The sequence below is a fragment of the Hevea brasiliensis genome, chromosome 3, assembly GCF_030052815.1.
Source record: "Hevea brasiliensis isolate MT/VB/25A 57/8 chromosome 3, ASM3005281v1, whole genome shotgun sequence".
Taxonomy (NCBI): Eukaryota; Viridiplantae; Streptophyta; class Magnoliopsida; order Malpighiales; family Euphorbiaceae; genus Hevea; species Hevea brasiliensis.
Window position 1 is genome coordinate 4932547 of NC_079495.1, and position 16426 is coordinate 4948972.

At 34.7% G+C, this 16426-nt stretch overlaps 1 protein-coding gene across 2 annotated transcripts; it reads left to right on the forward strand.

Moving 5' to 3' along the window:
• Positions 1-11691: 11691 nt before the first annotated feature.
• Positions 11692-14488, forward strand: LOC110646029 (putative HVA22-like protein g). 2 transcript variants are annotated; one of them, XM_021799363.2, is made up of 8 exons: positions 11692-11911; positions 12029-12089; positions 12210-12276; positions 12434-12532; positions 13083-13139; positions 13222-13285; positions 13369-13581; positions 14054-14488. In XM_021799363.2, the coding sequence occupies exons 3-8, from the start codon at positions 12245-12247 to the stop codon at positions 14348-14350; spliced, it is 762 nt and encodes a 253-aa protein (XP_021655055.2). In that variant the 5' UTR covers positions 11692-11911; positions 12029-12089; positions 12210-12244; the 3' UTR covers positions 14351-14488. The 2 variants fall into 2 exon arrangements, with proteins under 2 accessions (XP_021655055.2, XP_021655126.2); XM_021799434.2 differs by lacking the exon at positions 12029-12089.
• Positions 14489-16426: the final 1938 nt, after the last annotated feature.

The following is a 16426-nucleotide window of genomic DNA, read 5'->3' on the forward strand; positions in this document are numbered from 1 at the left end:
TATTGTATGAAGTGGGAATATTAAAAAATAATATTTTTTTAAAAAATAAAATTTAATTTTTATTAATTTTAAAAAAATAAAACTTTTATATTTAAATAAAAAATACATATGCACGGAGAGCACTTAATAATTTCTCAAAAATCAGTTTCTCTTTCTTCCCTCATAACATGTTATATTGTCAAAATGTTGACTGCCTCGTGATTTTATTTCACAACATCTATGCATTATTTTGATCATCATTGCAAGCCACTGGTTGGTTAATGGGTTGACCTAATATAACAACTTTGCTCTCGAAATTTTGAGAAATTAATTATTTAATATTTTTAATTTTAATAAATAAAATAATTTAATTTTTATAATTTTAATATTTATAATAATTTTATTTATTGATAAAAAAATTAAATTATTTTATTTATTAAAATTTAGATATTAAATTATAATATAATATAAAATTTAGAGATTAAATAATTAATTTTTTAAAATTAAAAAATTAAAATATAATATAATATAAAATTTAAAGATTAAATAATTAATTTTTTTAAATTTAAAATTTAAAATATAATATAAAATAAAATCCCTTTCATAAAATTCAAGGCTCTTTTACTCAGTGAACTATTAGTAATTATTTGAGATTAAGATTTAAATTATTTAAATAATATTATTTTTAAATATTATTAAAATAATAATTTGAAGAAATTTTATTTTAATTATTGTAATTAAAATTTGCATTGTTCTAATAAATATTTTTAAAATAATATTTTATTTTATTTTTCTACAAACCCTCGTACTAGTTTGGCACTAACGAATTGTTAAATGTCGAAAATACCCTTCTTCAATCGGAAGAATCAAGGTAAATTAATTACCCGCGGAAAAGAAGAGAATCTGACCTTTTCCTACCTGTCGCTTTTATTTTATTATTATTTATTTTTTTAAGTCTGCCATTGACGACCTGAGTCCTCTTCCACAATTTTGGTATTTTGACTAACTCCCAACAAGTGGTTCCCATTAACACTGCAAATTATTGTATGAACTATATATATATATATTTAAAATATTTGATACGCTATTTTTTATAATTATTCACAATAACACTTAATAAAAGAATTCCAATCATATAAACATTTAAAATAATAATTTTATAAAAAATTAATTAAAGTTATAAAATAATTTTACTTTAAATTCAATGTAAAAAAAAATAATTTTAGATTTGCTTTGACTTTCATATAATAGAGATCAATGCATTATATTTATGAATCAAATATCTTTTTTATATTATAAAATTAAAAAATATTTTTTTTTCTTCTAATAAATAATAATAATATCAAATAAACCTTAATGATGTGATTTAAATTTTCAAAATTCTAAATAATGATAAATAAATATTAATATTAATTTTTAAACTTAAAAATCTCAATTAGCATATTAGTGCCATTATTTTGTTAGAGCAAGTATATAAACTTAACATCATTTTTTAGATGCAAATGTTTCATATGTTATAGCTTTTTCATTACAACAGTAAATTTAATTAGGATAGAATATAAATATTATAAATGTAATTATAATAATTAAAAAAATTCTAATAATTTTTTTATGAAAAGTAAAACTAACTCTGCTCACATTTATTTAATAGTTTGTTTGGTATTATTATTGAGAAAAAAAATATTGAAAATATCATATTAAATATGTTAGATATGTAACACCCCTGATTTTTTATATATTATTATTGGGCTTCGTGTAGGTATCCTCAATTCATGGAATTCGATATTGTCCTGGATTCGTGAATTTCCGCATGCACTACCACGGAAAAGTCTCCGAATTGGATCGATGTTTTGGCTACCCCACCATCGTCAGCATCCCGAGCGCCTCAAGTCGGAATCGGCAAAGGTAAACCCGAACCTTGCTTTTTCGTAATTTTCTAGTGCTTAAATAGGATTAAAAATTCATAAAATATTCGTGGTAGCTTAGAAAATTACGATTCTTTTTGCAATAGCTTAGTAATATTGCTAAGGACCGCGGGGCAAAGTTTTATAATTTTTAGAGCTTGTTTGGGCAATTTTTGCAAAAATGATCAATTATAAGGACTAAATTGAAATTTTTCCATATTGTGATGAATGATTGATTTGATGGGCCTGTGATGGGCTGTGTGATGTGATTGAGTTGTGGATATATGGATTGTGGATATAGAAGTGCTTTTAGCCCTTTTGCAAAGTTGGGTAGGTCCTAGGTATAGGGAGACTCACGATTTTCTACGACTTAGGACGTACTTGATCTTTTTCTTTGTTGTATTGAGTCAAATTTATTAAATATATGTAATGTAATTGTCAGGTGAGCCGGGACAGCCTTCTTCCTCCGCCCAGCCGCCACAGTAATTTGTCGTCAAGTTTGTGAGTAAAATATTAATTTTAACTGTAATTTCGATATTATTATATGTTCAGCATGCCCATGCATCACTTATATGCATATAATTATGTAGTTAAACTCTAGGCACGAATTATGTTGCATTGATAATCATAATGTGCCATGAGTGTTGTTGTGGTAATTTGGAGCAAGCAGCGTGCGTGCGCGGCGTGTGATGTGGTGTGGACTATGGATAGACTGTAGACACGGCTTGAGTTCTTCACGGGACCCGGCCCTGGGTAGACACGGCTTGAGTTCTTCACTGGGACCCCGATTTGGTATTTAAGTGGAAGTCCGAAATGAGTTCTTCACGCACCAGATTGATTTAAGAGAGTCAGATAGGGATCACCCATATACTATGAATGATGTTACAGGGTGTGTGAGTGCTCCAAATTACCTTTTTGATGCTATGATGTGAATATGATGTAAATGTTGCATTTCACTCTACAGGATTGCATTAGTTTCAGATAGTTATAGAGATTATAGTTAAGATTGATATATTTTACTCTCTGAGTCGAACGCTCACTCCTGTTCAAAAATTTTTACAGGCCACAGGAGGATATTTTGTTCTGGGTTAACCTGCTTTTCTACCTCGCAGGTTGTTTATCAATATTTGTGTAATTTTAATTACTCCTAGAATTTCCGCATGTGTTAGCAGAAATTATTTGATTATGATCTGTAATATTGTTATCATGTTGGACCTGTAAACTAAATATGCTATGCATGTTTGATGGATTGGATGAGGGAGCTGAGCTCCCATTTATTTTATGTTAATGAGTATGTGGAGGGTGAGCTGAGCTCCCCAAATGACTATATATTGTGTTTACAGGTCGGGTGAGTCAAAAACTCCCCGTTGGAAAGTCCATTTTATGGCCGGACTCTGTCCGTTTGTTTTCTTGATATTGGGCCCAAATGGGCCTTAGAGTTGGGTTAATGAACAGTTAGGCTTACTACGGGCCTCGGGGCTTTAAGTCGCCTGTGTCCTAGTGCCGTCCGCCCATAGGTTGGGTCGTGACAAATGTGGTATCGAGCTTAGGCTCCGATTCATAGGGAAAAATTATCTAAGTGTTGGGAAGAGTCTACTAGAGTCACATGCGAGTATAGGATTCTGCTTCGTCTTTTCCTGTAATTCTTTGTTTCTAGATTCTACGTTATACCTAGGGAAATATAAGATTACCTTAGTTAGTGTCTTGAATTTCGTGTAGTACAAATAAATGTGAAATAGAGTTAGTAGACATGTGAGGTCCATCATGAGGATACGTACTCCAAGAAATGCTATGTTTCTGTCTGTATGGGTTTAAATGGTGTGCCCATTTCGTGCAAGGCACGAGTACATAAACGTGAGTCTTGAAAGTACAGTTGCCATACCACTGCAGGCAGTCATCAGTGGATGACCCCGTCAGAATAAGTTTATGATAATAGAAGATTCAAGAGAGATAAGAGATTAAGAGACCTAGTCTTCCAGGACGTATCGTAGTAACTATACAATGTTCTCGATGTCTGCTCTGTAAGCTGCAGATTACAGTACCGACATGAGATTATTGTGTAGAGCTGCGTACTTCCCTGTAGTGCTTATGATGAGGATTTTAGAGTCTACTGCTTTGGTACAAGAATACCGCAACGAGTTTTATATCCGCAGAGGAGTTGTGAACTCCGGTTAAGAGCCTAGAGCTAGAATATCGAAGGTCACGCTTGGGTGGTAACTAGAGTCAGTGACTCAGTTACCCTAGCATGAGCTAGAGTTACAGTAAGAGTTGCCATCAGACCAGAGGTTTCGGACTAGTTGCAAAGTAAAGGTGACACCTATAGAGTGAGACCATCTAGTCTTTGGTATGGAATTTTGGATGATTTTTGTAGTATGACAAACATTTTGCTTAGAGCTTAGTGAGAATAGTATATCTTGTGTGTATTAGTATGGAATAAAGTACAACCCTACTACCTAGGGAAGGTCGAAACTATGAATTGATGATTTACGGAGCTATGATATAATAAATGAGACATTAATTTGACATGGTTTTGGGCAAGGTGGTAAATGTAGTACCTTTGTTGCAGCAAGTTATGGTATAGTCCTATCTTTTCAGAAGGGATCGAAAGTTATTACTAATAATGGTGACCAATAAAATAGTGCCCCAAATAGGACTGTAGAGTGTGGTAGAGAGTAGTTGGCTCGGGTATCCTGGAGAGGATACAAGTTCCATTATAGGAATCATATATAATCAGATCACGATGGATGTAAATCCTTTGAATTGGATGACGGGTTTGGGTGCCCGAAATCTTAAGTTTTGGAATTGAGTAAACATGGAAAATAATAATAATAATAATAGTGTTAAGAATAATAAATTAGCGAAGATAAATCACAGAAGGCCAATGGATAAAGAAAGTGCAGAATGAAAGTTTGGGCAATTGATTGCAGATGCAATATAATCTAAATGCTAGTGGAAGTACTAGCTAGAGTGGTCAAAGGACCAAATCTGAGTAGCACAGACATATGATAACGCGATAGAGACTCTAAAAGATATAGTTAGCAAGTACAGCTATTATGTTAGGAAGAAGAATGGAACCAGGGATAGAATAGTCAAGTTCTATTTTGGGTAAGACAAAGGAAATAAATGAAAGGACAACCTAAAGAGCGCATAATAAAAGGAACAAAGTTAAGATATAGGATAGGCTAAGTGTTATTCTTGGCAAGGAGAATGACAAGGATGGAAAACCCAAAATGGGACCACATTAGTGAGAAAAGTGATGGAGGTATGGAATACAATAATAATGAGTAAATGTTAGAAGGTGTGCGATGGTATTGCGGACTACCTAAATAGGTAGAGAAAGAGAAGTTAGTAAGCGATAAGTTGAATAAAAGTCACTAAGGGATCAAATAGGTATGATGAGAGGAAAAGAATGATAGATAATGACACATAGGTTTTAGGTTAGACTTTTGAGATAGTGAGAAGGTAGTTAGAGGTTCGTTATGAATGTCGTGCAAACATTTTTAGTGTGATCAATGTAATCACTTTGTAGTGAAGCAATAACGATGGACAATAGTAGGGGTAGAACGAAAAGTGACAAGTCCGGATGGTTATAAATCAGAGAAAGTTCAAGGATCAAATTAATGAACCTAGATAAGGGTGGAATTAGTGTTGGAATAATTTATTAGTGAGAGAAATCTTTCATGAATCAACAAAAGTTAATGGCACAATAAAAACGATGATAGATATGAATCATAGGTCGAGTATAAGTAAAGTTAATAAATTATAAATTATTATGTCAAGAAGGAAAATGGTACTGTAAAGGGTTCATGCATGATACCGTATAGGTAGAGCATAATTGTGCTAGGAGATGATGAAATTTGGAGAGAAAGACCAAGAAACTTAGGTGAAACGTTATAATATGACAATCGGGTGTAGTTGAATATAAGAGGATATTTTCTTTCTTTTCAAGTTTAGCTTGTGCTTTTGGTTCTAGAAGGTTATATAAGGAACAGAACGAGTCAAGGAGACCTAGTTATTGAGAGTTTAGTAGGCACAAATTCATACATAATTTCGATATGAGAATGACAGTAAGTGCATACCTAGTATTAAGTATGAAAGGACGAACAGAGTAATGACAGGAGTTAAATTGAGTTAGCTACTAAGGCTTGCAACTGTTTTAAACTATGAGCTGGAGGAAGTACTATTTATGGTTGAGATTCAATAGATGAAATTGTCTTGATGGGTAATTTGAGGTTGAAGTTTAGAAAGCTATGGGCGATATATGATTATATTAAGGAGAATGAACACGTGAAGTATCTTGTTTGGAATTAAGGCATGACACATATTTCCTACAGCCGTGTTAGTTCAGATGGAACTTATAGTTTATGGGGCTCATATTCATCCAGGATAAGCAATTTCCTACTAAGGCTGATAGGGAATGATAATGTTCTGATAGTTAAGTTGGAAAAAAAAAAAGGGGATACAAAAAAAAAAAAATTCTATGGGTAATTATAAGTGTTACATAAGGTGAAGAATGTCTGGTAGGAGTAAATCATAGGGTTAGAATTCTTGAAGTAATGAAACTAGTATTCAAGATAAGACTAAGAAATAAAAAGAAAGTTAAAGTTGATGATGGGATAGACATCTTTGAAGGAAAAGGTGTAAGGATGAGATAGGACTAAAATTAAGGAATAAGTACAGCAGGTTAAAATGATACCAACAATACCAAAAATAGGAAAAGGGAAGAGGATAAGATGAAAAGGACAGAAGAGAGCTCGATAGAGTCGGTTATAATGATGAGGATAAGGAGTGTCTAACCATTGCCTGTGTTAACACTACCTATGAGCGGTGAAGGATACACCGTAATCGTGGACGCCTCGAGTTGGCCTAGGTGTGTTTTGATGCGGAATGGAAAAGTAGTGGCTTATGCTTCAAGGCACCAAGAGGCATGAGCGTAACTATTCCACCCATGATTTGGAAATGGCTGTATTCTTTGCACTAAAAACTGGAGACACTACCGTATGGTGAAGTGTGCGAGATATACAACGACCAAAAGACTTTGAAGTACATCTTCCAACAGAGGAATTTAAACTAGAGAAAGAGGAGATGGATGAAGCAACTGGAAGACTATGATTGCCCCATCCAGTACCACCCAGGAAGGCCAATGTTGTAGCAGATGCTTTAAGCGTAAAATCTTCCGCGCTGGCGCACATTTCAGCAGAGAAGAGACTGTTGATTCAGGAGGTACATGAGTTGATGGATCAAGGTTTAATCCTAGATCTTTCAGATGATGGGGTATTGTTGGCTCACTTTTCAGTGAGGCCAGACTTGAGGGACAGAGTTAGAGTTTCCCAGCACAGAGACCAACAATTGATGAAGATCATAGAAAGAGTACAGCAAGGTGAAGGTGGTGAGTTTGGGTTTGCCAATGATGGCGCCCTAGTGCAAGGTTCTAGGATATGTGTGCCCGATGTGGACAACCTTAGGAATGAAATCATGCGAGAGGCACACTATACACTGTACAGTATCCACCCAGGTTCCACCAAGATGTACCATGATGTGAAAGATAGCTATTGGTGGAATGGCATGAAGAGAGACATAGCCGACTTTGTGTCCAAGTGCTTGACTTGTCGAAGGTGAAGTTTGAACACTGGAGACCGTCAAGGAAGCTGCAAGAGCTCCCTATCCCGTAATGGAAGTGGGAAATGAGTACTATGGATTTTGTGGATAGGTTGCCTCGTACCACGCGAGGATATGATTCGATATGGGTAATTGTAGACCGCTTGACCAAATCACTCACTTCTTACCAGAAGACTACATACTGTGGCACAAGATGCCCGCTCTACATTCGAGAAATAGTCGATTGCATGGAGTTCCGCCCATAATATCCGATGAGGGTCCCAGCCACTTCTGTTTTGGAGAAAGTTGCAGAGGCACTTGGCACACAGCTGAACTTCAAGACGGCTTTCCACCCTCGTATGCACGGACAAATTGAAGGACGATCCAAACATCGAAGACATGCTTCGCATGAGTGTTTTGGATTTTGGAGGTCAATGGGATGAGCTAGCTTTAGTGGAGTTTGCCTACAACAGCTTATCACTCCAAAGATAGGGTTGGCACCCTATGAGGCACTATATGGAAGAAAGTGTAGGTCTCTCCGTGTTGGACAGAAATGGGGAAGCAAGGGTGCATGATGTAGACCTAGTGCAAGACACTTGAGGTAGTTCCTTTAATCGTGGAACGATCGAGGACACTTTCAAGAGACGTAAAAGTTATGCACTGCAGACGGAGGGATGTGGAGTTTGCAGTGGGCGACTATGTATTCCTGAAGGTATCTCCAATGAAGGGAGTCATGAGATTCGGAAAGAAGGGCAAGTTGGCACCTCAGTATATCGGACATTTTGAGGTTACGGATAGAGTTGGAGCAGTTGCCTACCGGTTGGAGCTACCACCCAACCTCTCTCACGTTCATCCCGTGTTTCACATCTCCATGCTCAGGAAATACATTCCCGATCCTTCTCATGTACTGCAGCCTGATGTGATAGAGCTAAAAGAAAATTTGACATTTGAGGAGCAGCCTGTAGCCATAGTGGACTACCAAGTGAGACAGCTGAGATCAAAACAGATCCCTATGGTTAAGGTTTTGTGGAGGAGTCAGTCGGTGGAAGAGTGCACCTGGAAGTCAGAACGGGACATGCGTAGCAAGTACCCTTATTTGTTCAATGTATAATCATGTGCTTTATTCTGCCTTGTGTAAAATTCGAGGACGAATTTTCTGTAAGGGGGGAAGAATGTAACACCCCTGATTTTTTATATATTATTATTGGGCTTCGTGTAGGTATCCTCAAATCGCGAATTCGACGCTTGTCCTGGATGCGTGAATTTCCGCCGATGCACTAGCCTACCGGAAAAGTCACCGAATTAGATCGAGGTTATGGCTACCCCACCATCGTCGAGCATCCCGAGCGTTCTCAAGTCGAATCGCAAAGGTAAACCCTAACCTTGCTTTTTCGTAATTTTCTAGTGCTTAAATAGGATTAAAAATTCATAAAATATTCGTGGTAGCTTAGAAAATTACGATTCTTTTTGCAATAGCTTAGTAATATTGCTAAGGACCGCGGGGCAAAGTTTTATAATTTTTAGAGCTTGTTTGGGCAATTTTTGCAAAAATGATCAATTATAAGGACTAAATTGAAATTTTTCCATATTGTGATGAATGATTGATTTGATGGGCCCAGGATGGGCTGTGTGATGTGATTGAGTTGTGGATATATGGATTGTGGATATAGAAGTGCGTTTTTAGCCCTTTTGCAGGTTGGGTAGGTCCTAGGTATAGGGGAGACTCTGCCGGATTTTCGGCACGACTTAGGACGTACTTGATCTTTTTCTTTGTTGTATTGAGTCAAATTTATTAAATATATGTAATGTAATTGTCAGGTGAGCCGGGACAGCCTTCTTCCTCCGCCCAGCCGCCACAGTAATTTGTCGTCAAGTTTGTGAGTAAAATATTAATTTTAACTGTAATTTCGATATTATTATATGTTCAGCATGCCCATGCATCACTTATATGCATATAATTATGTAGTTAAACTCTAGGCACGAATTATGTTGCATTGATAACTGTTAATGTGCCATGAGTGTTGTTGTGGTAATTTGGAGCAGTGTGCGTGCGTTGGCGTGCGTGTGATGTGGTGTGGACTATGGATAGGACTGTAGACACGCTTGAGTTCTTCGGGACCCTGGTCCTTCTGGTAGACACGGCTTGAGTTCTTCACTGGGACCCCGATTTGGTATTTAAGTGGAAGTCCGAAATGAGTTCTTCACGGCACCGCATTGATTTAAGAGAGTCAGATAGGGATCACCCCATATACTATGAATGATGTTACAGGTGTGTGAGTGCTCCAAATTACCTTTTTGATGCTATGATGTGAATATGATGTAAATGTTGCATTTCACTCTACAGGATTGCATTAGTTTCAGATAGTTATAGAGATTATAGTTAAGATTGATATATTTTACTCTCTGAGTCGAACGCTCACTCCTGTTCAAAAATTTTTACAGGCCACAGGAGGATATTTTGTTCTGGGTTAACCTGCTTTTCTACCTCGCAGGTTGTTTATCAATATTTGTGTAATTTTAATTACTCCTAGAATTTCCGCATGTGTTAGCAGAAATTATTTGATTATGATCTGTAATATTGTTATCATGTTGGACCTGTAAACTAAATATGCTATGCATGTTTGATGGATTGGATGAGGGAGCTGAGCTCCCATTTATTTTATGTTAATGAGTATGTGGAGGGTGAGCTGAGCTCCCCAAATGACTATATATTGTGTTTACAGGTCGGGTGAGTCAAAAACTCCCCGTTGGAAAGTCCATTTATGGCCGACTGTCCGTTTGTTTTCTTGATATTGGGCCCAAATGGGCCTTAGAGTTGGGTTAATGAACAGTTAGGCTTACTACGGGCCTCGGGGGCTTTAAGCTGGCCCAGGTCCTAGTGCCGGTCCGGCCCATAGGTTGGGTCGTGACAAGATATTAAAATTATTTTAAAGTTAAATTTAAATAGTAAAAATTTTTAAATAATTTTTATTTTTTTAACAATATTTAAAATATATTTTTTAAAAAAATATATATATTTCTAACTTTTTAATTGTAGATAAAATAAATCAGATATAATTCATCACTAAAGTTAGGATATTTGCTCAAGTCCATACACCTTATCTCAAATTAATGTGAGCTAGCATACTCTTCTCACACCAAAACATGAATATTTAAAGTATGAAATTTATAAATAAATATATTTGCGAGTGATTCAATATTAAAATAATATAGGTTTTGATACCATATAAATAAAATGAACTAAACCTAACTTCACCTAAAGGAGGTTTGCCTAAATTTTATATATAATTTAAAAATTTTTTCTTCTTTAACTAGTTTTGGAGATGGATTTAGACTAATTTTTTCATGATCTCATATTGTTCTAACTCTTCTCTTTCTCACTTTCCTTTACTTTCTCATTGTCTAAACACTACCTCAAGCTTTCCTCCTCCTCCTTCTCCTTCAAGCCTAACTATCTCACTCCTTGCCTAACAGATATAGGTGGGCATAAGTTTTTATGGCCACGGCAAGATCATTTCTTACGAGACTCATTTCCAAAAATCCCAATTTGGCTGTTATTTATCTCTTCCTACTTTTGTACCTCTTCCCATAAGTATACAAAAGCAAAAGCACTGCAGCAGATTAACTTCACCCTGTGAGAACTTTTCTTTTTATTTTTTTTTATTTTAATTTATTATTATATAATATAAATTTATTTATTAAAAATAAATCATAAACACAATTTTAATAATATATTTATATTTTTAAAAAAATTATAATATTTAAATATATGAATATATAAAAATAAATTATTTTTCAATAAAAAAAACAATACATCGTTATGTTAGGTGAGTTATAGAAATTCAAGATGGGTCGAATAAGATCAAAAATAATTGCCATTCATTGACATATTATTTTAAATTAGATCAACTGAAATTTTAATTAATTTAACATTTATAAATTAATTAAATATATATATATTTGGATATAGATATGAATACTTTCCTTTTTGAAAATTTCTTATTTATGTTAAATTTATCATATGAGTAAGCTACAAATAAGTGAGACCGGACCCATTTAACGGAACTTGTTTTAAAGAAATAAAATGACAAAAATACCCAAACAGAAGCAGGAACTACCCAGGCGTTGAAACCGTGAGAAGAATCCCAAGAAATCCCTCTTGCGGACTTGCGTGTAAAATGTTAACAGAGGCGTCCGTGCCAAGAAATCCCTCCCTCCATTTTTTTCCCCTCTTTATCCACTATTCTCTCCTCCTTTAAACTAACCACCTTTCTTATATATGTATTTAAAGGAGAGATTTGAGTTAGTTTATTCTATGCACATTCATTGTTAGAGATAGAGACCTCGTCCCTTTCCCCGCTCTCACGTTTCTGCGAAATTTTTGTATCTCTTTCTCTATCTCCATCCGCATTTCGCAGAAAACAAAGAAGGTTTAAAACCCATTTCCCTTCTCAAGAATCTCATGCTTTTTTATTTTTAATATTCTGAACTGGGGTCACTGTTTTTACGGTTGTTTCTTTTTTTTTTTTTATTTAATTTGATGTCAGTATTTTGATATCTTCAAACGAAAGTTTCTTCTTCATCATTTTGATCTATATTAATAAACAGGTCCAACTTCTTCCCTTTTTCTTGGATGAATGTCTTCTTCTTGTTCCTGTTCTTCTTATTTGTCCACTCTTACTTGGTTTGTGGATTGGATGAGGAAAAATTTTAATGGATGTTGTACAGGAATTTTTGGCGGGTCCTTGCTATAGAGATTAAGGATGTTAGGAGATTTCATCACCAGATGTCTTGTGTATGTCATTGATGAACCAATTTCATTTCCTCTTGTTTTGGTTTGATTCTTTGTTTTCTTTGTGCAACTTTATCTACCCTTTTCTCTCTTTTGAATGATGTTAATGGGATTTAAATGCTCTTCTTTTGGTGCTTAATTATCATTTTTTTTATGCCAGGTTGCTTTTTGGGTATGCATACCCTGCTTTTGAATGTTTCAAATCTATAGAGAAGAACAGAGTTGAAATTGAAGAACTTAGATTCTGGTGTCAATATTGGTAAGGCCGTATGTCCTTTCAGACCAGGAATTTTAGATTGAAATTGGTTTTGTTTAAGGTTCTCTTCAGAAATATAATTCAAAATTTACCAGCAAAATATCTTTCTCAAATTTTCCAATAATAGGCGAGGGAATTGCAGACATTCTAAGTTTAGCAGCAATATTTTTCTCCAAGTTGCCAATAATAGGCCAAGATTGCAATGAAATTGGTCAAATCTTATAAGTAAGGGCATGTAGCCTATTAAGATTCCACCATTTACATGTTATGTTTATTCTTGAAGATTGGTTAATGGATTAGTAATGGATGAGATTGACTTCCTATAAATTGGTCATTGCAATTATGTGAGCAGTTGATTCATTTTTAACTTCTGAAGTTATCTGCTTGTGAAAATGTTCAATCTATCATTGTCACACTCAACAAATAAATGGGCAAATATGCCTCACCCGCCATAGTGTCCCATAATTAACATGCTTTTTGCCTTTTTAGGCTTTATTTGCATTATTCTTTAAATTTCCTTCAGTTACAAGTGTGATTCTCATTGATTTTGCAGGATAATCATTGCACTTCTTACTGTTTGTGAGAGGATAGGGGATATATTTATTTCATGGTAAGCAAAGCTCTGTGAATTTGTGTTAGTGGTAAATTAATTTGCTCTTTGTGCTTGATATTGTGCTCATCTTATGATGAAGGTTACCAATGTATGGTGAGATGAAGTTGGCATTCTTTATCTACTTGTGGCATCCAAAAACAAAGGTAAGCAAAAGCAGATGAATGGTGGGAATTTTATTCACTGAATTTTAAGCAAAATTGAAATGGTAAAACTTTGCTCAATGTAGGGAACTGGCTACATCTATGAAACTTTGCTGAGGCCTTTTGTAGCAAAGCACGAAACAGATATCGACAGGAAGCTACTGGAGTTGAAGGCTAAAGCCTGGGACTTTGCCATTTACTATTGTCAAAACTGCACAAAACTTGGGCAGAATACATTCTTTCAAGTTCTTGAGTACTTGGTTGCTCAATCTGGAAAATTTTCAGGCACAACTGCTAAGGTAAAAAATTTTTGTGCAAACTAGACACAAAACCACAGAAGATTATCACACAAGAGAAAGATAAATACACAAAAAACTGGCTGCAAGCCAACAACTTTGATCTCTGCAAGCAGCAACTTCCTATATTCAATGAGGAATCCTTCGGTTGGTTCCTCGAGTAAATATTTGCTTCAACCCAATCTGGTCTTTCAAGCTTTTAAGCTTCATTATTCCTCTCCTATTTCCCTTGCATCCTCAGCCTGTCAATTATCATAGGCAACCTTATACAACAATTGATTTTGTCATTTCATTCCCCCATCTCCAAATTGAAGATTGCGAATTGTGATTTAGTAAATTTTAGCATCCATTATCATGCAAATGCCACCCTTACAGAAACTGAGCTTGGGTAGTTTAATATGTAATCATTCACAATTACAAAATGCACAAACATAATCAAATCAATCAATTAGTACTAAACTAAACAACCTTGCAGAAGGAAAGCAACCATGAACCAAGCGTACCCTCAGCACGGAGTATAAGTGAATCACCCTCAATGAGCAAACATAAGAACAGCAAGTGGCCACCAAGACCCCCACCACCGCCCAGCAGCAGCATCAACCGTGCAGTTTCGGAGTCACCAAAATCCAATCAAGTCCAAGTCCACCACCACGAACAAACAGAACAAGTACACTCGGTGGACCCAAGCACCGTCCCTGAACCTGATGCCATCAATGACAAGCTCCAACAGGCCCGAAATAGGCTCCGCCGTTCTAAGCCAATCCAAAACTGAAGATTGTAACCAATTGTACAAAAAAAAAAAAAAAGCGAAACCCTTGAAAAGAGAAGAAATTTGTTTTCTTCAATTCTGAATTCAATTTGATTCATTCTTTTTCTTTTTCTTCCAATACAGATTTGTTTGTCTTTGTAATCTTTGGTTTTACAATTTTAAGAGCACACACTGAACTTATACACATTTGAATTAGTTCTAAAAATGGTCAGCCAGTGCTATCTCTCCATTCGGAACCCAATGGCACGAAGAATCCGATCAAAGGCTCCTGTAATACTAGGAATCACATGACTACTAATGAACCGAATATAAGTAGCGATGGGGTTGCGCACAGAGAATTGCAGCCAGAGGCGGCGAAGGAAGTGTTGGCTTGATGAATCCGGCGTCGAAGACATAGGCTGGAGGTAGGCCCACGCCGCCTGCTTGACGAGGCGATTGCGGATGGAGATATTTCGCGAGGCGGAACCACAGGCGGAGGCAGCGGCGGTAGGAGAGTTGACAGCTGTGGAAGGGAGGATGTCCTTAAGAGAAGTGTAAGATAAGGAAGATTTGAAAGATGCCAACTCGAAGGCAAGTGGTGGAGAGGAGACGAAGCCGTTGCCGCGTGTGTGGTGAGAAGGGAGGCTGGAGGTGTAGAGAGGTTTGGAAGGGAGAGTGAGTTTAGTGGGGATGACTACAAATGTTGTATTGAAGTTCTGGGGGCAGAGAGCCGGTAGCGGCGGCGGCGGGGGAGCATCTGCTTCACCCATGAGAGAGGGAGAGCGAGAGAAGAGGCGTTTTTGAATTAATGGTGAAGGATTTATAATGAAGAGAAAGGACGCTCCTGTTTTTGTCGCAACGGCAGCTCGTTCAGCCTTTAGGTAGCGGTGAGGTGCTATGCTGATGCTAATTGGTCTCAATAGTCTGCAATTATTGGCGTTTATTGCTTTCGTCTTAATCTCCTGTGGGCCTTTTTCCCAGTTTTTCAATATTTCCACTTCGCCTTAGTGCCATTTAAATTTTCCTTCTGCGACCCAACAGCCAACCATCGCCGCCATCATAATCATCATAAATATTGAGTAATTTTAAGCACTGATAGATTAATATTAACTGTTCTTCGCCTTTTTTTTTTTTATAATGATGGTTAAATATTAATTAATAATAATTAATTATTTATATAATAATTTAAAATATATTTTTTTAATAAAAATAATTATTATATTAATTATTAATTATAAAAATAATAATATTATTTTATTAACTTTAATTAAAATATTTCTTAAATTTTAAGAATTAAAAGGATAATTTTTTATAAATTATTTTTTAATTTTTAAATATTTAAATATTATATCATTAAATAATATAAATAAAAAATAATAATTTAATTAAAATCAAAACGTTGCTATAAAATAGGACCATATGATCATAAATATAAAAAATATAATCGTCGTCTGTCGTGATTATCAAGAAGAAAAATCGAAGACAAAATTCTTTAATATTTTTTATTAAAATTTTTAAATATAAAGTTAATAAACTATTTTGTTAAGTTTTCCCATTTTCACCGCATCCCATTTTTAGAGTGAATAAAAGTACAAAATTCATTCATATATCCATTCCAAATTGTGGTGGTAATTTTTAATGTGATTTGTTAATTTAATTCAAATTTCGTTGGATTCAAAATGAAATACAATTTATTTCTATTCATATAAAATTAAAAATAATTAAAATTTAAATTAATTTATAAAATTATAAATTAATTTATAAAATTATAAATTAATTATAAATTAATTAAGAGTTAATTTTGAGAACTCATATAATCCGATTCAAAATATTTTTTTTTAATAGGGCATTATTAGAGTTGAAACTTGAATATAAGTCTGTCAAGTGAATAATATATCTGATAGGAGCGTACTATTTTAATTTGATTTGGTACGATTTCGATTATTGAAATAATTTTATATAATTATTTTCTCAAAAATTTATATTTAAATTAATATTTAAATTTTAAATTAAATTATTAATATATAATATATCATATAATATATTTCTTAACTATTTTTAATTATATAATCTTTAATTATAAGGTATATAAATAATTTA